The following is a 23096-nucleotide window of genomic DNA, read 5'->3' on the forward strand; positions in this document are numbered from 1 at the left end:
ATTTCACGTAAAAATTCATTCTTATAATTGTATCTTTAAAGATGGCTGCTGTCATATGTTATTGTTTTATCGGTGTGATTAAAGTGAGAATATTTAAGTGTATTTAAGTTACTAACATTTAATAATCATATATTCATGGCTACTGGGTTTCATTTACTTCCTTTTTGGTCAGGTAATTTTCATAATATTAAATATTTTATTTTAAGTGATATTCAATTTATATCATATGTATACAATATTATCTCTAAATATATATTAAAAAGATTTAAAAACTTTTATATTTATGTTGAAACAACGTGTTATTACATTTTTTTAAATTAAGTGCTTTACAAGCCATATCGATTGAATGAATAACTGATGGCGAACCACAACTAAATACACCAATTTTATTAACCTGAACAAAATTTAAGATAAAATTATTATAATAATTTAATATTGTAGAAATTTGTTTGTTATACTTACATTAGGATGTAATTTTTGAATTGATTTAAAAAACTGATAAAACTTAGGTTTTCCAAAATGTGTGATTGCCATTAAACCAGTAAAAAGAGACTTGTTGTATATTCTTTGAAAGTGACGTTCGCATATATACTGAAAGATATGAAAATTTAAATTAACATATGTCTATAAAAAGTCATTACACATATTATCTAAAAATTATTCATTTAGAAGATATATTTTACCAATAAGATGGTACGCAAATCAAATTTTTGATAGAATTGAGTAATAAAAATGTGTGCAGATACAGAATTGTTTATATCAGATTTTTCTAGTTCTCTAAGTATGTCGACCATCCATTCAAATTGTTTTTGTGTTCTTGTTACCCATATAAAATATACCTAGAAAAATAAATTTTTATTTTAATACTATTATCATAGCTACAAGATTATTAATTATTTGTATTATCTCAATATATCATTTATTATTACCTTTCTGCAACCTAAAGCAAAATTGTGATTACATTTAAAAACTATATCTTTTAATATAGATGCGAAAGGTGTTACGCCTATTCCAGCTCCCACCATTATCGCCACATGATATTTATTCCAATCTTGATGGGCTTCGCCATATGGCCCATCTATATGAATCTATAACAAAATGTTAAATAAATATATATATATATTGAAAAGTGAATATTATAAAGTTATACCAATTTCGTATTAAAACATATTATTTTTACCTTTGGTAACATTTTATTAACCAATATCGAAAGCTCTAATGTACTTCTAATATTTTTAGTCCACGGTCCAACTGCTCTGATATGTGTCGTTAAGTTATGTTCATGAGGCGCAGAAGAAAGAGTAAATGGATGAAATTCGTTTGTTCCTAATTCTGGACACGCAATTCTTATCCATTGTCCACATTTGTATTGAAAATTTTGAGGTTTTGCAAAAGTTATGCATGTTACATCTATATATCATATATTGTACGATGATAACATTCATAAATATAATTATAATAATAATTATTCATGTGGATTTTAATGTCTTACCTGAAGGTAGAATGTCTGCTTTTAATATTGGTATTTCTATCGTTTTTCTTGTCATTGTAATTATTTTGTCTAGGATAAATAATATTGCTGGACCCAACAAGAAATAATGAAAATATGGCTCCTGTTATTAAACATTATAATTATATTAATTATTAAGTTAAAAAGAACAAATAAATAATTAATTTTATATTATAAAAATGATAAATATACTTGAATTAATCTTCCTGTACCATGTAGAATCATAAGGATATAAAAGACTGGATATAAAGAATGAGTGTAGGAAAAATAATTATAAAGTCTTCTTCTTACAATAGGCAATGAAAAAAAAATATTATACCAGTCTGTATAGTCAACAATACACCAGTTATGCCTGTTAATGTTTGAAACATCCAATAATAGAATTTTGGAAGTTCGTCGGTTCTAAATAAAGACAATTATTTTTATATGATCATTTTTTTTATCATACGTTATATAAAAATAAAATACGTACGAATGAAAATAATTAGGGAACAAACATGTCAGATCATCGGCTGTTTGCGTTGCGATGTGATAGAAATTGAAACCGTGTCCAATAACGTGTAATACTACATTATAACATATATTAATGAACTAAAATAGCAGAAGTTGAAATATATTTTATAAACTTTTTATCAATGAAAGAAAAAGATGTAATAAAATTTATACCGGTAAATACTAAAGCCCAATATGCAATATATCTATGCATGTCAATCATAGAATCAAAAGGAATATAATATTGTAAAATTGTATCTCTCAGTAAAGTGTTGATGTTATGACATGTCATAATCAAAAGTGATGAATATGTAAACATCATAGCTGATGCTGCCCCTCTTGTAAGTGCCAAACCATACCCTAAAATTTGCCTCAAACCTGTATGTTCTCGTTCTATTGAATAATCTGCAAATGATTTCGAACGATTTTAATGTAAAAAATTGATTTTTATTTTGAATTCATTTTAAGTATTTCTCAAGTTTAGGCTATAAAATGTATTACATATTGTTATAAGAAAAAATATGAAAATATGAAAGATACTTACAGTATGCACGTTCTATAAATATTAAAAGTAAGATCTCAGTGTAGAGTGACATCCAAAATATTTTTAATCGTTTATTAGCAAGATATTTCATTATCGGATACCAATAAATACCTTTATATTCATTGGTATCATCTACGATCTTTTGATTATCGATTGCTTCTTTATCAGTTTTCCAATTCATATTTTTTTCTGTAATTTTACCCTCAACTCTTGATTCCAAGTCATCCAGATCACTATACAAAGTATCCATTGTTTTTTGTACTTCTCCTATAAACGATGATTTGATAGTTCCAGCACCTGCATGTAACTTCCTTGTTTTTCCATCAGAATTAACGTTAAATTCTAATTCTATATAATTAAGTTTATCATTAAATTCGCTAAATAGATGTTTAAAATCCATTAAATTAATAGTTTTTTTAGAAGCTAAATTAACTTGGTTCATCATTGAATGAATAAGATTTTCTAATTCATTATTCGTTACATCAGTATTGACAGTTTCTAAAAAGGATCTAACAATAAAAACACGTTATTTAGAATTTATTTGGATTCACGTATGCATGCAAAGTAGAGAGAAAATAAAGAAAGCATTAAACCATTACCTTAACATAATCATAAAATCTTCTTTTGTAAGTCTTCCTGTACCATTTATATCATACATATCAAACATAAATTTCATCTTTTCTTCGGCATTACCTTTGAGGAATATTACCAACATATCAACAAATTCACGAAAGGATATAAAACCATTTTTATCTTTATCGACCAAATTAAATATCTGAAAAAAATCCAATTGTTATTAAGATGCATATTAATTAAATTTTATGATTTATTACCTTTTTAACGAATTCTGCATCCGGTCGCATACTCAATGATTCTGCAAATTCGGTAATAGTCAATTCCGTATAAATCACTTCTTTTGCAATTTCCGAATTTATTTGCATTATTTTATCTTCGGTATGTACTATATGAAATGCCTGCAATATTGTAAATATTAAGAAATGTTACAAAAGAAAATATCAATAATTTCACATAATAAAATATCATTTCTATTCGCTATAGAATTATACCTGTGCAAAGACAATACGAAAAAATTTTTCTAATTTATCTTGACGATCTTTCTTCGTAATTGCTTCCTTCAACATTTTCGCACTATTAATATTTGTAATCTTTTCCAAATTTTTTCTAGAAATATTCAAAATAAATTGTTCAAATGCTTTGAGAAATAAAATTTTTGAGTAAGATGAATCAAATTTGAGTACTAAATCATAATTTTGTTCAACTCTAATCATAATATGATTGCTGTCGGATGGAATATATATCTAAAAATAAGATCAATCTTTTTCATATCCGAGATAAAAAAAATGTATTTTTAATAAAAAGATTTAATATTAATCCATAATTACTTTTACCACGTTATCATGCTCAAAGTCAATGATCCTCGTTATTTTTCCAAAAAGATTTTGTAATTCAAGTAGCTTTTTTTCTTGATTGAAAATAACAATTACAAGTTTTGCTTCTAATCTTCGGCCCTGCCATTCGGTAGCTATGAAAATAGGATTATTAACATAAAATAATATTGTGAGAGAATAGTTGTTTAATAAATATCTTACCCGCATATATCGGCTTTTTATTTTCTTTCACAAGAAGTGTCATACGATATTTTGTTTGTTTCTTTTGCTTAAAGTGTAACTTGTAAAGAAGAAATATAACTATTCCTATATTGAAAATTATTATTTGAGTTATATAAAGATATATATATGGAATATAATATTAATTATTCTTATAATAATATAATAATTTTCATAATATATACCAAAGAAAATTCCAGTTAATCCCGTAAATGTAACTATAAAAGATATTTCGCTATTGTTAAAGTAATCATAGGTTTTTAAATTTGTACATTTTTCAACGTTCTTTATATTAATCGATTTAGCACAATAACACTTGTTTTCGTTAGCGTTATTTTCTTCTGTTGTCAATTTACAACAATCATTTCTCAATTCATCTTTACAGGCTTGGCTTATATTATTATCTGAAAAAAATAATGTATTCTATAAAAAGTTATATTTTGATATCTATATAGTATAGATGAATGTTTTATGTACCATCGGCAGGAATTAAAAAAGGATTTTCTGGAATATCATCGTAATCCATATCGGTTATAGATATCAACATATCATAGAATGATAAATTTTCTAATCTATCTATTTCACTTTTTGTAAATAATCTAAACAGTAGAATTAAGTTTGTATAATTAATTCATTATTTTTTTTCTAAAATACATAGATTTAAAGAATTGTAATAATGTAGTGTAAAAAGTATTGTACGAACCCATTTTTGTCATTCTTATACCAGAATCTATCTCCTGCGCGTATACGCACAAATTGATCGATGATAATTTTTTTAAATAATTCTCCAGGATTATCACGAGTTTCTAATATTCCACCGACCCAAAGGTCAATATTGTCGACAGAGTTATTGTATAATTTAGATAATTTGTCAATCTAATACGTGGACAACACACGAAAGATTATTTAGTAATATGTAGAAGAAAATAGAGGTTTAAAAATTTGTTATCGTACCTGTGGGTCAATCTTATGCGATGTCAAAGTTTTAAAATGTTCCATGCTTTCAATTCTACTTAAATTATATGCATCTCGTACAGTATTATAATCAGGTAATCCATGATCTCTACCTCTTTGTATATTGAGAGCCATTAAATCTCTTCTTGAAAATTCAAGTGGTCCAAATAAATGACCACGTAAATCTTCTACTATTTTATGATCTTCTTTTTCGCATAATTGTACAGCCATCCCCATTATTAACTCATCGATATTGAGATTAATATTTAATTTTGATTCATCTTGGAACAAAGAATTCTAAAAAATAACTTTTAATAGAATAAGAACATATTGATAATAACAAATTGATTTTTTTATAGATCAATACCTTTGGCATCCAGTAATTGTTGCATGTTCTAATAGCTCGCGCATTAAGTTCTAACTTACATTTATTTTTTGTATAATTTCGTAAATAAACACCTGTTTTGATGCGAATGTGTGATTAATGCAATTTATATGTTTAGATACAAATATATAAATACATTCATAAAATTAAATATCACACCTTGTGTGTGTTTTTAAATAGAATTTCAATTATTTCTTTTTAAGTAGGCCATGAATGAAATATCTTAACATTTACTATCGAGTATTAAATTCATTATTTTATATATCATTTTTTAAACCTACCAGCTGGTACTAAAGTGTGGCCATAACGGAAGGCAGCAGCTTGAAAAAACTGATCTATTTGTGGGTCGATATTAGGATCATAGCCTATGATAAATATATAACATTTGATAAAGTTCTTTATATCTTTAAATATATAATATAAATTATTTTGTGTAACATATCATTCAGATTTTGTTTTAATACTGATTAATTGTATTTTTATTCTTACGTTCGTATGGTGGTAATTTCTCTCCTAGCCACTCTTTTATCCATTCATTGGTAATTATATGCTGTTGCGTCGCAATTACCCATTTACGAGCTTCATTGTAAATTTTTTCACTTGTCCAATTTCCATGTTGACTCTTTATAAATCTTGCAATATAGTTGTGCCATCTGAACCAAATTATTCCAAATGTCAAAAGAAACGGATTTTCATTCCCTCTTGGATTTCCTAATTCTGAAACAAAGATTAATGCAAACAAATTATTAAATATTTCCTTAAAAATGTTAACCATTTATTTCTTGAGACGATCATTATTATCAATATCTCATTTTGTACAAAAAAGATCTCTTAGATCCATTACCAAAATGACTGTAAGAGACGCACTGAATTTGGCTCTCGACGAAGAATTAGAACGAGATGAAAAAGTATTTATTATGGGAGAAGAAGTTGCAGAATTTGATGGAGCATATAAAATAACACGAGGACTTTGGAAAAAATATGGAGATAAAAGATTGATTGATACACCAATAACCGAGGCAGGTTTCTGTGGTATAACTATAGGAGCTGCATTGGCTGGATTAAAACCAATTTGTGAATTTATGACATTTAATTTTTCTTTGCAAGCTATGGATCGAATAATAAATTCAGCTGCTAAAAGTTGTTATATGAGCGCAGGAAGATATCCTGTATCTATAGTTTTTCGTGGTCCAAATGGCAGTGCTAAAGGATTAGGAGCTCAGCATTCACAATGTTTTGGAGCTTGGTATATGAGTGTTCCTGGCTTGAAAGTTATGTCTCCTACAAGTTGCGAAGATTATAGAGGTAGTTTGAAAGCTGCCGTAAGGGATCCAGATCCTGTTTTAATTTTGGAAAGCGAAATTCTTTATAATTTTGAATTTCCTTTATCGGATCAAGCTATGGACAAAGATTTTGTTATACCAATAGGTAAAGCAAAAATAGAAAAATCCGGAAAGCATATTACGTTGATTACTCATGGTCAAGCGACAGTATATACTATGCAAGCAGCTGATATTTTAGCAGGACAGGGAATTGAGGCTGAAGTTATTAATCTACGATCTCTTAGACCTCTTGATTGGGAAATGATTTTTAAATCCATCAGTAAAACACATAGAGTAATGACAGTCGAACTAGGTTGGCCTAGGTGTGGAGTAGGTTCTGAAATAGTTGCGACTATTATGGAAAATCCTATTTTCTTTGAACTGGATGCACCAGCAATTCGTTGTACTGGAATTGACGTTCCGATGCCTTATTCAGAAAAACTTGAATACGAATGTACTCCAAAAGATTATCATATTGCTGAATATGCTAAGAAAGTTTGTGGATTAAAAATTTGAATATTTTTGTCATTGTTCAAGTAAAATTATACTTACTGAAGTATCTGTTGACATTCTCCGTATAATGTTGGGAAACGTATTTATCATGTCCGACAGGAGGTGGAGGATTTGCCATTGGTAATCTAATTGTGTTTATTTCTGGATACTGATTCGAATCTTTAGATGTTGCAAGTAAACCATTTGTATCAATAGTTCCATTAGCATATGTCCTTAATATATTTGACCATGCTTTAGTAGTACCATAAATTAATCCTCCATCTATATATGGTGTTATTTCATTTAACTACAGAATAACAAAATTTTATATAAATAAAATAATATTTCAAGAAATTATTTATCAATTGTTATTATTGTTTTGTTTTTTTAATAAAAGTTTTAAATAACTGAACCTGTTGCCGTGGATTATTTGGAGAAGTACCTGTAGATTGGTCATAACGTGTACGCAGTACAGGCATTTGCTTAATTTTACCTTTAGGTTCTGTCATTTCTATATTAATATATTCAGGAGGACATGCTGGTCTTTGGGCATCCAATATTTCTTCCACAACTTGTTGACCTATATAATATATTAATCAGTTATCATATTCATAGTTGTATTTAATTTAATAATCATTGCTATTCGCACATTATTGTTAAAAGATTTATATTCACATACCAAAAAATACTTGTAATACATTTCTTTTTCTTACAGATTCAGATCCAATTTCTCCACTTAATAATTCTCTACTTATATCCAATGGATTTGGTCTACTTTTCAAATCAGGTTTATATACTCCATCTTTATAAGCTGCAGGCAATCTTCTTAAAAGTTGAGTATCGACTGCACCAACTTCTGGTCGACCAATATTATTGTACCATCCATCATATCCAGGATATTCAGTTGGATTTGGGTCACGGTACTTAAAGTTGTTGCATTCAATAGATACATTTGGCTCCCAACATCCAGTAAGTAACCATTGAATTAAATTTTCTTTATTTTTAGTCAAGTAGAAGACTTTTGGTTTGTTGTTAGCTGATAACAAGTATATAATTAAAAAAACATATATACAAATTCTTTATATGTGCATTACATTAAAATTATAATGAAGTATTTCTACTTACGAATTTTTGTCTCCATAGGCGTTACATTTGCAGTATCTGAATTAATTAAATTTAAATGAACGATTAAAACGAACCAATATGATAATAACCAAATCATTTTTCTTTTATATTCTTTAATAGAATATTTTGTCTAATTGTTTAAATATTGTTTATTTTTGTTTGTTATAGTTTTATAATGTTTTAATGCAATTGACTGGAGAAAAATAAAAACGGTTACTAAAAAGAAAGATTTACGTATACAACGCAATTTTGAATTCTTTTAGAATTAGATAAAGGAAAGTAGGAAAACCACAAGATGTGAATCATTGAAGTTTTGTGGCGTAGAGTTGAAGTATTTTTATGATTATTCAATTTGAATATAATATAAATTAGAAGTAGAAAACTTGTTAAATATTATACGAGCCTTACAAGTAATTGAAAAATGCACGCAATGAAGAAGAAGATTTTATACTTTGCTATAATTTCTCGGATGTTACTACTAATTTTACAATTCCTTTTTAATATTATATTTCCCGATCACAATGCAGATGCTTTTAAAAGTCCTCCTGATATTAACGAACATGTTTCTAATTATGACATTACAATTAGGTTTTTATTCAATGGTTTAATAAAATGGGATGCAGAATATTTCATACACATAGCAAAGTATGGATATACTTATGAAAACATGCTTGCTTTTTATCCATTATATCCTGGAATTATTCGAATTACTGCGATAATAATAGGAAAGATATTTTTTGTATTTAACGTTCACAGCTCTTTGATTCTTGCAGCTGTATTAATTAATTATTTATGTTTCATTAAATCGGTATCTATTTTTTTTGACCTTAGTAAATTGGTATTAAAAAATACTAATATAGCATATAAAGCGGCGATATTATATTGCATAAATCCGGCTAGTATATTTTTTTCTGCCGCATATACCGAAACTATTTTTGCATATTTCACTTTTTATACCATGCTAGAAAGTATACAAAATAATTTATTTACAATTGTTCCCTTAGGATTGTCTACTCTTGTAAGATCGAATGGCATTGTAAACGTCGGTTTTTTAATATATTTTAGATTTAAAAATATATTTAATGCGTTAACGTTAGAAACCAGTTCGAAAAAAGATCATATTTCTATTATAAAATTATGTAATTTAATTGTAAAGAAAAAATGTATGCTAATTGTAAGTATATTTAAATTGTTGATAATAGTCATTTTATCTTTCATTCCATTCATAGTCTTACAAATATATAATTATATGATATTTTGTAAAAGCGAATTAAATATGTCGATATTACCAAAACATATTGTAGATTATGCTAGACAAAATAATTTAATATTGCAATACAATGGTACTTCTTCTACATGGTGCCAAGCACAAATACCCATGGCTTACTCATACGTACAAGAAAAATACTGGAATATTGGTTTTTTAAATTATTATAAATTAAAGCAGATTCCCAATTTTATTTTAGCTTTACCGATATTATACATTATGATCAAATGTATCATGGAATTTTATTCGGAACATAAAATGCAATTCTTTTCTTTAGGACTTGTAAATATAAAATATGAAAAAAATAAAATAGAAAAAAAATATCCAGCTGAGATGTTTGTATTTGTAATACATGGAATATTTTTAACAATATTTAGTATTTGTTTTGTACATATTCAAGTAAGCACACGTTTATTATGTTCTGCTAGTCCTCTTGTTTATTGGTATTGTGCATTATCTTTATCTCGTGTAGTAAAGTTTGATAGTGCGAGTGATTCGATATGCAAACGTAAACAAAATTTTCTTTTTAATTCGAAAACATTATTTTTATTTAAACAAAACTATACTATAAGAGATAAACTTATATTACTATATTTTTAGGATATACAATCATAGGATGTTTCATGTTTGTAAATTTCTTACCATGGACATGATTACACATAACTCGAAATCTTTGTATATTATTTATATATAGAAAAATGTACAAATATATATAATATATATATATATATATATATATCTATATTTTTTGTTTTTTTCTTTAGAAAAGAAATTAAAAATAAATTTATTAACAATATAATATGTTGTTTATGGTATATTTGCTTTCATATGTTGTCTCTTATGCTTCAATATTTCGATAGGCGTAAGATGTAAAGCTTTTGAACATTCAGGACAATTGTAAGTCTGACTGTTGGGCTTTACCTTTACGTGTTCTATTTTATTAGTAGTTTCTTTCATCGATGATTGCATACAAGTACTTTGATGTTGAAGTTTTTCAATACTAGTGAAGATAGCTTCCAGATTGCATCGTTGACAAGTCCAGGTAGTTTCACACATATCAACAGCTATTTTGTCACTCCAATCAGTTTCCTTTATACTATATTAACAAATTAAGAATATTATTAAATTGTATTACATCTGATCAATTTGTACAAATTTTGTACCAATATTTTTATACCAATTATATGTAATATTATCAGTTAAGTACACTCCTCCTTTTATTGAATTAAATACGGGCTTGAAATCAACTTTAAAAGGGTTAGGATCAATATGTACAGCATTTTCGCCATTCCCAACGTATATTATTTTTAAATCAGCAGGTAAAAGACGCTTTATTACGTACGGAACTGTTGTATGCATATAGTCAATTAATTCTTGAGTAAGTTCATATTCTATATCACTAATGTTAGACATATTGTTTGGAGTCCCTGATTCTAAAAAATAAGGGATTAATTAGTATTCTTTTTCAAATTCTTTTCAGCTTTGTTTTTTAATTATACCTTTCAATCTTTCATTTAAAAGAAATTCCCACTTGTGACGTAGCCCAGTAGATTTCATCAATAATGTTTGTCCAGTATCAGGTACAGGAAATTCTAATAGCAGCCATGTATCGCACACTATTCTACAATTTTAAATAAATATATATATGTATACGTTCGTAACAGATTTATTAATTTATCGATGCCATCTGACAATAATTTTATGTGGACTTACATTGAAAAAGTAGCATTAGTATCAATTTCTTGTGCGAATAATAATAATGTTTGTGCAGCAGGCATTCTAAGTGTATTTACCAAATAAGGCTTTGTAGTTTCTAGTAGAGATCTGTTATACATATATAATAAATAATATTTAATAAATAATTTGATAAATAAAATACAATAGGTAATTGGTTAACGAACACAATCCACTCAAAGATAATGCTTGTTACCTGAATTTTTCATTAACTAATCACCTGCTATATAATTAATATCATTTATATTTATATTGTATAATAGAAAAAATACTTACAAATATGTTAATAATTGATGCTTAGGACTAACAGGAGTTTTACTTTTAAAATTCGGTATAGATATTATATCATGTTCTTCAAGTTGCAGTACTTGTGGATAATTACCAAAGAAACTCATTGGATGCAATGCAACATATGGTTTAGTTTTTGTATGAAACAGTTGCTCGCTTGTAGACTGAAACATTTTAATATAAATAGCAATAATAATATAAATAGATAAGTTATATTTAATTTACAAACAGTAATATTTTTTACCTTGCAATAATTAAATTCATCAGCACATGCGAATTGTGGATACAAACCACTACAAAGTATTAATTTTAACATCATTAAATCTTTATAACTACACGCAGTAGACGCAGTTAAAAGATTTTGAACTTGATTTGCATCATTTTTCATTCGAAACTCAACATCTTTTATGTCTATTTCATCATCGTTATTATCATTGTCTTCTAGTTGTATATCAAATGTGTCTACTTTTAATTGTTTACGTTTCCTAGGCGCACTTTGTTTATAGGTTTGTTTAAGTGATTTTAAAAGTTTTAATTCACCATGTCGTATTGCTCGTTCGGCACTGCTCATAGAAGAATTTGGTTCAGCTAAACTTTTTAATAGACCGCAATCCTGTATATCGCAATAAGTGATTTCATCAATTAATTTTTGAGATATAATAAGCACCAATTAAATATTGATGGATTATTTAAACTAACTTGAAGTAATTCTTTAAATTGCGTTCGTAATTTGATCATTTCATAAAATCTTTGTTCCTCTAAGCCTCTTCTTTTACACCATTTCCTGCTGTTACTTCCATTTCCTCTAGATTCGTGTGTACTTTGTTGCTTAACTTCCAACCATTCTCTAAATGCATTTAATAACGTTATAGGATCACCATGGTCAGATTCTAACTTTTTCCTAGATGTCTTTAAAAATTTTTAAATATAATTAAAAACAATTGTAATGATTATAAATAATTTAACATTCTTACCTCACATTCTATATCTTTATAGGCTCTATTGGTAAAAGGAGTTTGTATGCTTAAAGCAGCGGCAAGCGATAATATTGGTTCTACTTGATGAAAAATAGAACCCATTATTAACATCTTTCCTATTCTAATATCAACTGGGAGACGTGATAATGTTTGACCAATAGACGTTAATTTTTCATCATTCGTTAATGCTCTCTAAAATAAAAAAGGAAATAGTTAACTCATATAATAGATATATGTTGATTGAAATTTATAATCGACTAAAAATATGGTTTATTTACGTGATCTTTTAACGATAATATTGAATTTTCTATGCTTTCCGATGGCGGAGGTTCTATGAACGGAAATTTTCTTGCATCTGGTAATCCCATAGCAATCATTTGTAACAGTAAAGAATCTAAAGGAACACGTTGTATTTCAGGTGTTGTGTATTCTTCAAGAGCCGTGTATTCTTCTTCGGAATAAAGTCTGTAGATAATTTTTGTTATAATATTTTTGTTAGTATTCACCATTTAAAAATATTAACATACCTGTAACATACACCAGGTCCAGTTCTACCACTACGACCTTTTCTCTGTTCTGCACTAGCCTTACTGATCCAGAATTCCTTGAGACGTTCCATTTTACACAAAGGATCATAACTCATCTCTTTGACTTTGCCGCTGTCAATTACAAATCTAATTCCATCTATGGTAATAGAGGTTTCAGCAATATTTGTAGATACAATACATTTTCTCACTCCATCTGGAGCATAATCAAATACCTGAAAAACATATATTGCATTTTTCAGATACTTTCGAGATAATTAATATTATAAAATTTGTTTAAAATTTTATCTCATTTTATACTTTATCTTGATCAGCAAGAGAGAGCGAGCTATGTAATGGTAAAACAATCCAATTATTTTTTTTCGCGCTATATTCCTTGGCAGCATCTACGACTGCAGTAATTTCTTTCATTCCACTTAAAAATATCAATAAATCACCTTTTTCATCAGCTGAAAATAAACGAAATCATTATTAATAATAATACTTTTTGCTTGATTTTAATATTATTTTTAGATAAAATATATCTTTACCTGGATATTTATGATCAATCATTTGCATTATTTGTACATAGGGACTGGGATTAAATCTATTGTTCTTATATTTCATATCTTCTATTGTAATAGGTCTGTATAATAATTGAATGGGATATAATCTTCCAGGAACCTAAATACCCCAATAAATAAATAATTTGAATGAACGATAAATAGTCATTACTATTGTTTTATGTTACAAATATATATTTATGTTATTTAACCTGTATCACTTTAGCATTCTCCTTGGAAAAATAATCGCTAAACAATTGTATGTTGATGGTAGCAGACATCAGTATTAACTTTATATTAGATTCTTGATGTATAATACATTTCATGACACCTAATAGGAAGTCACCATGTAAATTGCGTTCATGTACTTCATCCAATACAACAATGTCATATGGTAATAATCCAGATTCACCAGATACCTACAGAGTTAGTAAATCTCTAATTTGTTTATATGAAAAAATGATTAATACGTTATTATGCATTATAGTACATTATAATACATTATCATTCTGATCAGAATAATTTGTACCTGTCTTAGAAGTAAACCCTCTGTAATAAAAGTTATTTTAGTTTCTTGTGTTTTTTGTTTTTCAAAGCGAATCTGATAACCAACTTCGTTATGATTTTCAGTCAACGTTTCAAAAGCAACACGCTTTGCCAAAGATATGCATGCTATTCTTCTAGGTTGTGTACAAACTGTAAAAATGAATTGATTGATTTTTCTTTGTAATGTTTAATAAAAATATGTTAATAAAATACCTTACCAATTTTGTTGAAACCAGCAGAATATAAATATTGTGGAACTTGAGTCGACTTTCCGCAACCAGTATCACCAGCGATAATAACAACTCTTTCTTTTTTAATTGTTTCAATGATTTCATTCTTATACTGAGTAACTGGTAGATTGGCCTGCGTTTCTCGAAGTTTTTTTAATTTAGTAAATTTTTCTTTTTGTTTAAAATCCAAATATAAATTAATGATATATTTAAATTTTAATAATTGTTCTTTAGTCAATGCTTTGGTTTCAGGAACTCTAGCGAACAATTCTCCAAAAGTTAAATTTAATTTAAAATTTATACAGTGTGCTTTGTGATATACTTTTGGTACCCCAAGTGCATTCAAATCATAGACCGGTCCTGCATCATTCGCATTGCTCATTCTTTTTTCTATCGTTTCATATTTATGAACAAATTTCCAAAAGTCATTTGTATCAGAAATCAAGTTAACATTTGCTGTAAATACTTTATTCAATTCGTTCGTGTATTTACTAAAAGAGAAATTTTTATTATCGTGTTGGGATTTATATTTATATTGTTCATTAGTTAAATCCATTTGTTTATATTCATCATCACTTTTATATTCTTGCGAGGTCAAATGACCAAACGAGCTGTGCTTGTGTTTATTACTTTCAACATTATTGTCATCTCTTTCGTGATATTTTCTTTTCTTTATATTATAGTCTGAATCATTTTTAACACGATTAGAGCGATGACTAGACGACATGATTTTTTTAATAAATAGATTTTACATTGAAATAATTATTGAAATGGCTTATAAACTGTGATACTTTCATAGTTCTCTTTTTTCACATATATATCTTGATTCACATAAATTTTTACAACAGTATATACAGATTACAGAAATAATGATAAAATCGAATAAATATTAATGACAAACGAATTTCAAGATTAATTATAAAAACAAGTAAATAAAAATGATATTAAAATCACTTTAAAAATGTCCACCATATTTTTCGAACACGTGCGATTTGAGTGACGCGTGTGAATGAAATATGAACTACAATGGTCCTCGTAACGCATCTGTCAGTCGGTAAATAAACGTGAATAGGTTATATCCCTTTATGTGTAAAATAATTTACGAATTTATGTACGCGAGAAATAAATTAATTTAATAAAGAGTAGTAAATTAATTAATTTGCTTAGCTCGTCTAATTAATACGCCTTTATTTTTTCGATCGTTCGCGTTGTTTAAATAAACACGTGGCCAAATATATTTTAAAATAGCTTGAATAAGAAGAAAATAGGTTAACATTTGTTGATTATGAGCTTATGGTTTTCATCATTATTTCGTTATTCTCGATATATTACAGCAAATAAAGTATCATTATCCCTTACATTCATGGCATCTCGAACTAAAACAGATCGAGTTTTAGAAAACTTAAAAAGTAATCCTTACTTTGATAAGTATGCGAAAAAAATAGCAGAACTTCAATTGATAAATCCAGAATTATTAGAAGAACGTATCGAAAAACAAGAACAAAAGATGCAAAAGAAAAAAGGTAACGTATCTACTTTTATGTAGTTTTAATTATTGTTATTTTTCGTTATCATAACAGTGTTCATTGAGATATGACAAAATAATTTAAATTCATTGCACAGACATTTTGATTTAAGCGTATTACCTAATATAATACCTATATTATTTTATTGGATTAATTCATTTCACATGTAGGCTTTTGTGTATCTTTTTGTCCTATAGAAACACAAGAACAAGATCGTAATTTATATCAAGCTAAAGCCAAAGCAGAAGTGTTACAACCATCACCTATCAAAGAAGCACGTCTCAGTGATATTATGAACATAGATATGATAAAGGGAAAAACTAAAGAAGAAATTGGTGAAATTTGGATGGAGTATCATAAACAGAAAGATTATATTTGTGCGATAATAGAATCGGAGCAATATGAAAGGATACTCGGTTATGGCAGTAAATATCCTTTATTTCTCTTACCATTACCAAGGAAACAAGGCTACGAATTTTTCTTAAGTCAATTCCAAGGGAATAAAGTTTACATGACGTCTTTGTTATGGTATCAGACTCACAAGGAGAATGCACCAGAGTGTTTAACCCTAACGCATTATACAGAATTCAAGGATAGCAGGGGTATAGTATTAATGCGTGGTGAATTCGATTTAAATTTCTTAAATTGTCATGAGGCGCAGTGTTTAACCAATGAACTACAGTTGTATTACATTGGTAAAAATTCACAGAGGTTGAAATTATTGGAAACGTTTAATAATAATCCTAATAATTTCAAGTACAACGATCTCATCAATCAGTTGGAAAAAATATCTTTATAAACGTTTTTGTACATAGTTGACGTTTCATACAAGAATAGTAATGTTTCATGTATATTTTTATTAGAACAAGTATAAAAGATATATAATTTAAAAATATTAATATAAAATAATGATGTTTTCATTATTAACATATTGAAGACCTGCAGTAATAGATTGGACAAGTTTGACATCTTGTAAATTCTTGATTTCTTTAATACACTTCGTCGAATTAAGAAGAAAATCGCTAGGAATCATCGCAGAGGTTGGTATTGCATTTTTCATTATTTCTTTTGTCTTATTAGCCATATAATTATCAAGCAAGACCGATAAATGTCCATAGAAAATAAACAACAGAAATTTTATCGTTATATTTCTATTGGTTTTTTTTTTTAGTTTAAAAATTATAATTAAATTTTTCTTCAGCTTTTTTCGATATTACTTTTTCAATTTTAATTTTGAACTCATCAAAGTTTCTTGAAAGAATAGTAATTGATATTGGAAATAAAGTCATTAAACAATGAGAAATTCTTTAATTGTTTCCTTTTAAGATTTTTTTCTTTAAAAATTTTGTTAAGAATTTTCAAAGAATATAATTAAAAAAAATATATATATATACATTATGCTAGATGAACCAAGAAGAACAATTGAAAATAATAATACGTCGTGCGTCGTATATCATCGTTGTATCATCAAGAATTCAATAGTGATTTATGACAAACATTACGTCGAATTTCGCTTATTAAAAGGATTATTTATTTTAATCTACTGAATGAGGCGCTAATTGTGAGATATCGTCTCCGCTTGAAATAGAAAGAGTGAGTGAGTGAGTGAGTGAACGAATGAGAATGAGAGAGAAAGAGAGAGAGAGGGATAGATTATTAAATTATATCAATTATACCTATTATATTTTTGTAAATATGTTTTATGTACGTATATTATTTCAATTAATAGATAAAGGAGATGAAAGCAGATCAAAAATATAAAAAATAAAGAGAGGGATGTAAAAACGTGATATCTCGTTATCGGGAATAAAATTGCTTTCGCGTTGTATTAATTTCTTTTTTTTTATGCTGCAATTTGAAATGAAAACAAAAAGGAAAAAAAACCATACACAATGTACTTACGTAGAGAGAGAGAGACAAATGAACAAAAAAAAAAAAGAAGAGAGGAAATAAATACGAGAGCGAGCGTTTCGAAGGATAATGTGCTTGTACGAGGAAGACCGTATAACGCGCGCGTGGTCTGTGGCAATGAATAAAAAAGAAAAAAGGGGTAGAACAAGAAAATGAAGAAGAAGAAAAAACAAAAATGTATTTAATCGCGTTATATTTAGGGAAGAAGTAACAAAATGTTCGAAGTTTACGGGGGATCGTTAAGCGCGTTATATGCATCGTTTGTAGCACATCCCCGTCAAATATCGTTATCGTAGGTGAGAACAAAAAATACAATGGTGGTGGAAGGAAAATATGTTGATATGAAAGAATATATATAAAAGACATACATGCAAGTTTAAGAAAAATTTTTATGTTTATTTATGATAGGTATTGTTTTTTTGTGAATACAATAAATAAATAAATAAATATTTTATTCATGTCAATGTAAATACCACAAAGTATTGCAAAACAATGATAGTGTATTATACTATTGCTAGCGGTGTTTTCTATACGAACTTACTTTTTATAAAAATTTACTTTACTGATGCATTATATATATATATATACTTTTCTTTTTTCCTATGCAATACGAAGAGAAAGTTATGAATTACGTTTAACAGGGACGATAACAATAATAATAATGATGATGATGATGATGATGATGATGATGATGATGGTTCGTTCGGTTATTTTCGGTTAGACTCGGCTCGATAGAGGGTAGTCAAGCAGGTGGTTTGTTGTTTGTAAGTACGCCATGCCGGTTCCGTCTACTCGTTTGTCCCTTTTTATGGGGTATCTTTAAGGTTTAGTAATACTAGTACGAGTATTACTCGATTATTTCTCACTTAGGACACTTCGTAAAATTGTAAAAAAGAAGTCTTTGAATGTTTATTTGGTTCGTGTGGTTTCATTTAATAATTTAATAATAGATAGATACCCTTAAGAATGTCGTTCTTAACAGGTCGAAAGAAAACGACGTGATACGTTTAAAAAAGATTGTGCCAGGTAAATCTATGTATAGCTGTATGGTACATGTGTTTAGAGGTGTAAGTAAATACACGAGTTAGACGATGTATTTTTAGGAACATTCTTAGAGAAATAGAGAGAGAGGGATGAGAGAATGAAATGAGGGAGAACGAGTGAAGGGGAAGACGTTATCTGAACGGCTAGTAGCGCGAGACCACAGTGGCTAACATTGATTTTCACGGAGGTTGGGGTTCTCGAAGGCCACAGCTAGAATGGAAGCTGCGGCCTTCGATTCTCTCTCCATTCACTACCCCTCGCTATTTTCATTCTTACCCTTCGAACTCATCCGTTTATATTATTTCTTTTCTCTCTATCTTCTATTTGAACTCATAAGAAAAAAAAAAGAAAAGAAAAAAAAGCTTCTTTATTGGGTAAATTAATTATTACTAAAACTTATCTGTATTTATGTATACATCTTTATTCACTAATTGTTTAAAATTATTGTGATTTTTAATTCAAGTTAAAAAGTTATTAATATAGAATGCAGATATAATTTGATTCAAATAATAAATTAAATAAATATTAAGATATATATAATTAGAATGGGAAATTGATAAATCGATCATTTGATTCGTCGTAGCGATACGGTTTAGTGTTAATAATAGAAATAAAAAAAGGAGTAGGTGTAGAAAGAGGAGGAGGAGGAGGAGGAGGAGGTGGAGGAGGAGGAGGTGGAGGAGAAGAAGGAGTTATGACGACGTTTTTAGATTTGTCTTTTCGGGATGGTGTCGTTGAACAGTATCCTTCGTAGGAAGGTATTAAAAAGGCGGGGGAAATCAGTTCTCCTCATCTAGCGTTCCAGTTTTTGTCGTCATTATTCTTCCCGCTTGGCAACATTCTAGAATGGCTGGCTCGTTCGTCCTCGTTATCGTAATTAACGTTCTTCCAATTTTCCTATATTATTGGTTGCCGGCTGCTGGCGCTGGCCATTTGTAAATCGTTATTTGCTCGACACATTATATTATTCCTATGTTCAAAGCTCGCGTCCTTATGTTACTACGTTTCAATATGATTTATTAATCATGCATAGTGAAAATCAATTGTGGATTATTATTCGCTACAGATTAGATATTTATCGATCAAAGATGTTAAAATAAATATGACCAGATAAGGTAAGATATAAGAGAAGAAAGAAGCAACAAATAAGGATCTACAGTAATTTATTATTTGATTGATCGATCGATCGATCGATTGATTGATCAAAAGATCAAATCTTTCTTGCTTAACAATTAATTTTCCTTTTGCAATTTGGTAATAAGGATATAGTAGTAGCCGAAGTTTAATGAAGTTTGTCTTGGTATTTAACGACAAAAGGTAGATAGGTACGCAAAGCCGAAGCTGTTGCAGACTTTAGATCCCTTAGTTTTGAAGTAAATCGTCAAACCTAACGAACTAACCACTAAAGTGGTGGTATTAATCTTCGTCGGTTTTGTTCACCAACAAAAACCTTCTTCTTTTCTCTCTCTTTCTTTCTCTTCAAGCCTTTTCTTTTTCTTTTCTTTTTTCTACTTTTTTTTCTTCATCTTCTTCTTCTTCTTTATCTTCTTTATTCTCTAATTTCCCTCATTCTCTCTTTCCCTTGGCCTTTTAATTATTCTTTTCTCTGCTAGTTAGGTGCTTTTAAACTACGCCTCGTTAATCCTCTAGACACGAAACTATTTTCTCTTTCCTTAGTGCGTTAACCCTCGTTACCTTCGTCGCTTTCGTTGAGCATCGCTTAAAGATTTTGAATCGAATGAGAGTACCAACGGTTCAATTGAGTTGAATTGAGTATATAGAGAAAGAGAAAGCCCTAAGGGTGCATTTGTGTACATATGGTTGGACTATCAAGATTCGATAGCTTAGCATCATCTGTTCGGTCTTTGAGTAAAGGGGATTAATCATCGGAGTCCCTAATAAATTTACTGCGTACATGTAAGATTATCCAAAATCCTGGACGTAATTTTGACGATAAATAACGAGTTATGTCGTCACTAAGGGATTCTGAAATTCTCATCAAATGGATTAATCTAAAGCATTATTGTTTAATTTTGGACAAATTCTATTTGGCAACAAGAGAGTTTTATTACAGTAAAAAAAAATTCCAGACGTAATTTCGATTATAAGTAATGAACAAAACAGTTTATAATAAAAGATTTCAAAATTATTATTAAAAAGATCAATTTTTTAATACGTTCCTGTTATTGTTTGAATAATTGTATTAAAAGTCAATAGCAAAATAATAGAACAAATTTAGACGTAAAAATAAGTATTACGTTTGTACAAATGTTCTCTTAGACGATAAGAAAAATTCACAGATAGTAGCAAATATATGTATATATTATATATAGTTATAGAATGCATGTATAAAAGTAATAAATTTTAATTGTAACGCAAGATTGGTGAAGGGTTGATTATTTTTCGAATGCTTTTGATTACCGTTACCTTTTGAGCCAGTTATAAAATTTACGAATATAGTTTATTTTTGTGTTTATGATCGTGTACGAATATTCACGAATGTATCTAGAGGCTACAATAGTTAAAGAATTTTTTTCAAAAAAAAAAAAAAAAAATCAACAACTGTTTACCGTTTTTTCTTCTAAATCTTATTGTTAGTATGACTAACTCATTCACCTCCTCTCCGGTAGGCTCAAAACTTTTTAACTTTCCCCCAGGTGGTAGATTCAAAGCTTTACAGCCCTCTTCTTCTTAGTAGGTTCAAATCTTTTCAGCCTTTTCGTAGTACGTTCAGAACTTTTCAGTCCATCCCTCGGGTTAGGCTTGAAACTATTTTTTTACTCACTCGCGTATATTTTTTCTATAATTTTTTTTATCGAATTCAACTTTAGCAATAAAAAATAATAATATAAGAATGTATGTGAAATTTTTCCCTTTGTTTTCTTGAGAATATTTGAGTATTGGATTTTACTACATGCACAATGTATAATCTTGATTGATATATGATTTATGAAAACGTTTAGAATTTAAAAAAAAATTGGTGTTTTTTTTTTTCAACTCTCCGTTTGTTAGTTAATCGAAATCTAACGGTAAAGAAGAAGAAGAAGAAGAAATCTAACGGTAATAGTAACTATCGAAAGATCATGATTGTGAAAGACTCGTTGTGCATATGCACATTACACGTTTTAAGTTAGACTGTGTATCCTGAATAACATTTTATTCGTTATAATTAAATATAGAAATTATTTTCTTTTTATTTTCCAAGCCTTTCCTACATTGTACATATCTACGTATCTCTGTATATATTCTATATACAGTGAGCGTAGAAAGTATTCGTGCACCGATCAATTTGAAATAAAATGTTGTGAAATTGTTGTTTATTAACTAATTTTTTATAAACGATGAATTTATACATATTCTTGAAAGTCTCTACAATAGATTAAAAAATTTTGTCAAGCTTAACTGATGCCGAGAATGCTTACAAACATACTGACGAGATCAATTATAATTAGAAAGCAATCATGTGTGTGTGCGATGTGTTAACATTATGATTTATATACAAATGCTCTTGTAAATAATTCGAAATAAAAACAGTACGAATACTTATTACTGTATATTTCTGCCAATTTTTCCTTTTTCCTTTTCAATTTTATAATTTATTCAAAAAACTAATTTTGTGTTTCATTATATCTATTGTAGAGACTTTCAAGAATATGTATAAATTCATCGTTTATACAAAATTAGTTACTAAACTACAATTTCATAACATTTTATTTCAAATTGATCGGTGCACGAATACTTACTTTCTACACCCACTGTATACCCACATATATATATACAATTGAACCACAGCAGGTGTATCTATAGGCTACAAAAGCTATTTAGTTTTTGTTGAACGAAACCACATTGTCGCATACCTGCCCTCACCGCTTGCATTGCTAACCATTTGTGTTAGACCGAGCATTAACTTAGGAATGAACTTCTCTCTTTCTCTTTTTCTCTTTAATGTTATATACTACCAAGTATACTACTATTCAAGTAGGGAGGGGGTTGTACGAGTTATCCTTTCGTCGGAATTTTAGTCCTCCCGTGCG

General features: G+C 28.3%; 6 protein-coding genes across 7 annotated transcripts; 3 read left to right on the forward strand and 3 right to left on the reverse strand.

The window, feature by feature from the left end:
* Positions 1 to 265: 265 nt before the first annotated feature.
* LOC107069475 (dual oxidase 1) lies at positions 266 to 1735 on the reverse strand. Its single transcript, XM_015326813.2, has 7 exons — positions 1703 to 1735; positions 1493 to 1613; positions 1181 to 1410; positions 930 to 1088; positions 684 to 839; positions 463 to 591; positions 266 to 394 (listed from the first exon to the last, which is right to left on the reverse strand). Exons 1-7 carry the CDS (start codon positions 1733 to 1735, stop codon positions 266 to 268), a joined length of 957 nt encoding a protein of 318 aa, XP_015182299.2.
* On the reverse strand, positions 1493 to 8626 carry LOC149032701 (dual oxidase-like). 2 transcript variants are annotated; one of them, XR_016176489.1, is made up of 21 exons: positions 8453 to 8626; positions 8007 to 8363; positions 7741 to 7907; positions 7388 to 7634; positions 6003 to 6230; positions 5795 to 5878; positions 5496 to 5587; positions 5129 to 5425; positions 4878 to 5050; positions 4652 to 4773; positions 4360 to 4578; positions 4157 to 4261; positions 3950 to 4089; positions 3614 to 3865; positions 3380 to 3520; positions 3146 to 3321; positions 2547 to 3055; positions 2177 to 2407; positions 1983 to 2076; positions 1703 to 1912; positions 1493 to 1613 (listed from the first exon to the last, which is right to left on the reverse strand). XR_016176489.1 is itself a non-coding variant. In XM_089172229.1 (20 exons), exons 1-20 carry the CDS (start codon positions 8547 to 8549, stop codon positions 1798 to 1800), a joined length of 3846 nt encoding a protein of 1281 aa, XP_089028355.1. In that variant the 5' UTR covers positions 8550 to 8626; the 3' UTR covers positions 1702 to 1797. The 2 variants fall into 2 exon arrangements, 1 of the variants encoding a protein (XP_089028355.1); XM_089172229.1 differs by lacking the exon at positions 1493 to 1613 and having other exon boundaries at positions 1702 to 1912.
* LOC107069482 (pyruvate dehydrogenase E1 component subunit beta, mitochondrial) lies at positions 6227 to 7392 on the forward strand. The gene has a single exon (XM_015326827.2). It carries the CDS (start codon positions 6278 to 6280, stop codon positions 7349 to 7351), a length of 1074 nt encoding a protein of 357 aa, XP_015182313.2. The 5' UTR covers positions 6227 to 6277; the 3' UTR covers positions 7352 to 7392.
* A 247-nt stretch (positions 8627 to 8873) lies between the features above and the next one.
* On the forward strand, positions 8874 to 10455 carry PIG-V (phosphatidylinositol glycan anchor biosynthesis class V). Its single transcript, XM_015326825.2, is given in 2 exon segments — positions 8874 to 10314; positions 10317 to 10455. Coding segments are annotated over 2 exon segments (1497 nt in total). The 3' UTR covers positions 10373 to 10455.
* Positions 10389 to 15546, reverse strand: LOC107069480 (putative ATP-dependent RNA helicase DHX34). Its single transcript, XM_015326822.2, has 15 exons — positions 14570 to 15546; positions 14335 to 14501; positions 14018 to 14224; positions 13794 to 13926; positions 13564 to 13712; positions 13246 to 13478; positions 12997 to 13183; positions 12716 to 12910; positions 12441 to 12650; positions 11986 to 12354; positions 11730 to 11905; positions 11433 to 11543; positions 11219 to 11340; positions 10897 to 11152; positions 10389 to 10815 (listed from the first exon to the last, which is right to left on the reverse strand). Exons 1-15 carry the CDS (start codon positions 15306 to 15308, stop codon positions 10527 to 10529), a joined length of 3543 nt encoding a protein of 1180 aa, XP_015182308.1. The 5' UTR covers positions 15309 to 15546; the 3' UTR covers positions 10389 to 10526.
* Positions 15547 to 15647: 101 nt separating this feature from the next.
* LOC107069483 (ATP synthase mitochondrial F1 complex assembly factor 1) lies at positions 15648 to 17016 on the forward strand. The gene is made up of 2 exons (XM_015326828.2): positions 15648 to 16104; positions 16305 to 17016. The coding sequence occupies exons 1-2, from the start codon at positions 15867 to 15869 to the stop codon at positions 16904 to 16906; spliced, it is 840 nt and encodes a 279-aa protein (XP_015182314.1). The 5' UTR covers positions 15648 to 15866; the 3' UTR covers positions 16907 to 17016.
* Positions 17017 to 23096: the final 6080 nt, after the last annotated feature.

This window comes from Polistes dominula, unplaced genomic scaffold (assembly GCF_049000335.1).
Source record: "Polistes dominula isolate Pdom_NZ unplaced genomic scaffold, Pdom_raw_medaka contig_73, whole genome shotgun sequence".
NCBI classification, from domain to species: Eukaryota; Metazoa; Arthropoda; class Insecta; order Hymenoptera; family Vespidae; genus Polistes; species Polistes dominula.

What these genes read in the sequence shown, in the direction of transcription:
- LOC107069475 (XM_015326813.2), bottom strand. Translation starts at nt 1,735, where the DNA reads ATGATTCTACATGGTACAGGAAGATTAATTCAA. An exon ending in ATTTGCGTACCATCTTATTG is followed by an intron (nt 592 to 683) that starts GTAAAATATATC and finishes CATATCTTTCAG; the next exon opens with TATATATGCGAACGTCACTT. An exon ending in TTCAAAAATTACATCCTAAT is followed by an intron (nt 395 to 462) that starts GTAAGTATAACA and finishes AATTTTGTTCAG; the next exon opens with GTTAATAAAATTGGTGTATT.
- LOC107069482 (XM_015326827.2), top strand. Translation starts at nt 6,278, where the DNA reads ATGTTAACCATTTATTTCTTGAGACGATCATTATTATCAATATCTCAT.
- LOC149032701 (XM_089172229.1), bottom strand. Translation starts at nt 8,549, where the DNA reads ATGATTTGGTTATTATCATATTGGTTCGTTTTAATCGTTCATTTAAAT. An exon ending in GAAATTACCACCATACGAAC is followed by an intron (nt 5,879 to 6,002) that starts GTAAGAATAAAA and finishes TATTTATCATAG; the next exon opens with GCTATGATCCTAATATCGAC. An exon ending in GATTTTATGATTATGTTAAG is followed by an intron (nt 3,056 to 3,145) that starts GTAATGGTTTAA and finishes TTTTATTGTTAG; the next exon opens with ATCCTTTTTAGAAACTGTCA.
- LOC107069480 (XM_015326822.2), bottom strand. Translation starts at nt 15,308, where the DNA reads ATGTCGTCTAGTCATCGCTCTAATCGTGTTAAAAATGATTCAGACTAT. An exon ending in AATTTAAAGAATTACTTCAA is followed by an intron (nt 12,355 to 12,440) that starts GTTAGTTTAAAT and finishes TGCGATATACAG; the next exon opens with GATTGCGGTCTATTAAAAAG. An exon ending in TTTAAATGAAAGATTGAAAG is followed by an intron (nt 11,153 to 11,218) that starts GTATAATTAAAA and finishes CTTATTTTTTAG; the next exon opens with AATCAGGGACTCCAAACAAT.
- LOC107069483 (XM_015326828.2), top strand. Translation starts at nt 15,867, where the DNA reads ATGAGCTTATGGTTTTCATCATTATTTCGTTATTCTCGATATATTACA. An exon ending in AAAGATGCAAAAGAAAAAAG is followed by an intron (nt 16,105 to 16,304) that starts GTAACGTATCTA and finishes TTTGTCCTATAG; the next exon opens with AAACACAAGAACAAGATCGT.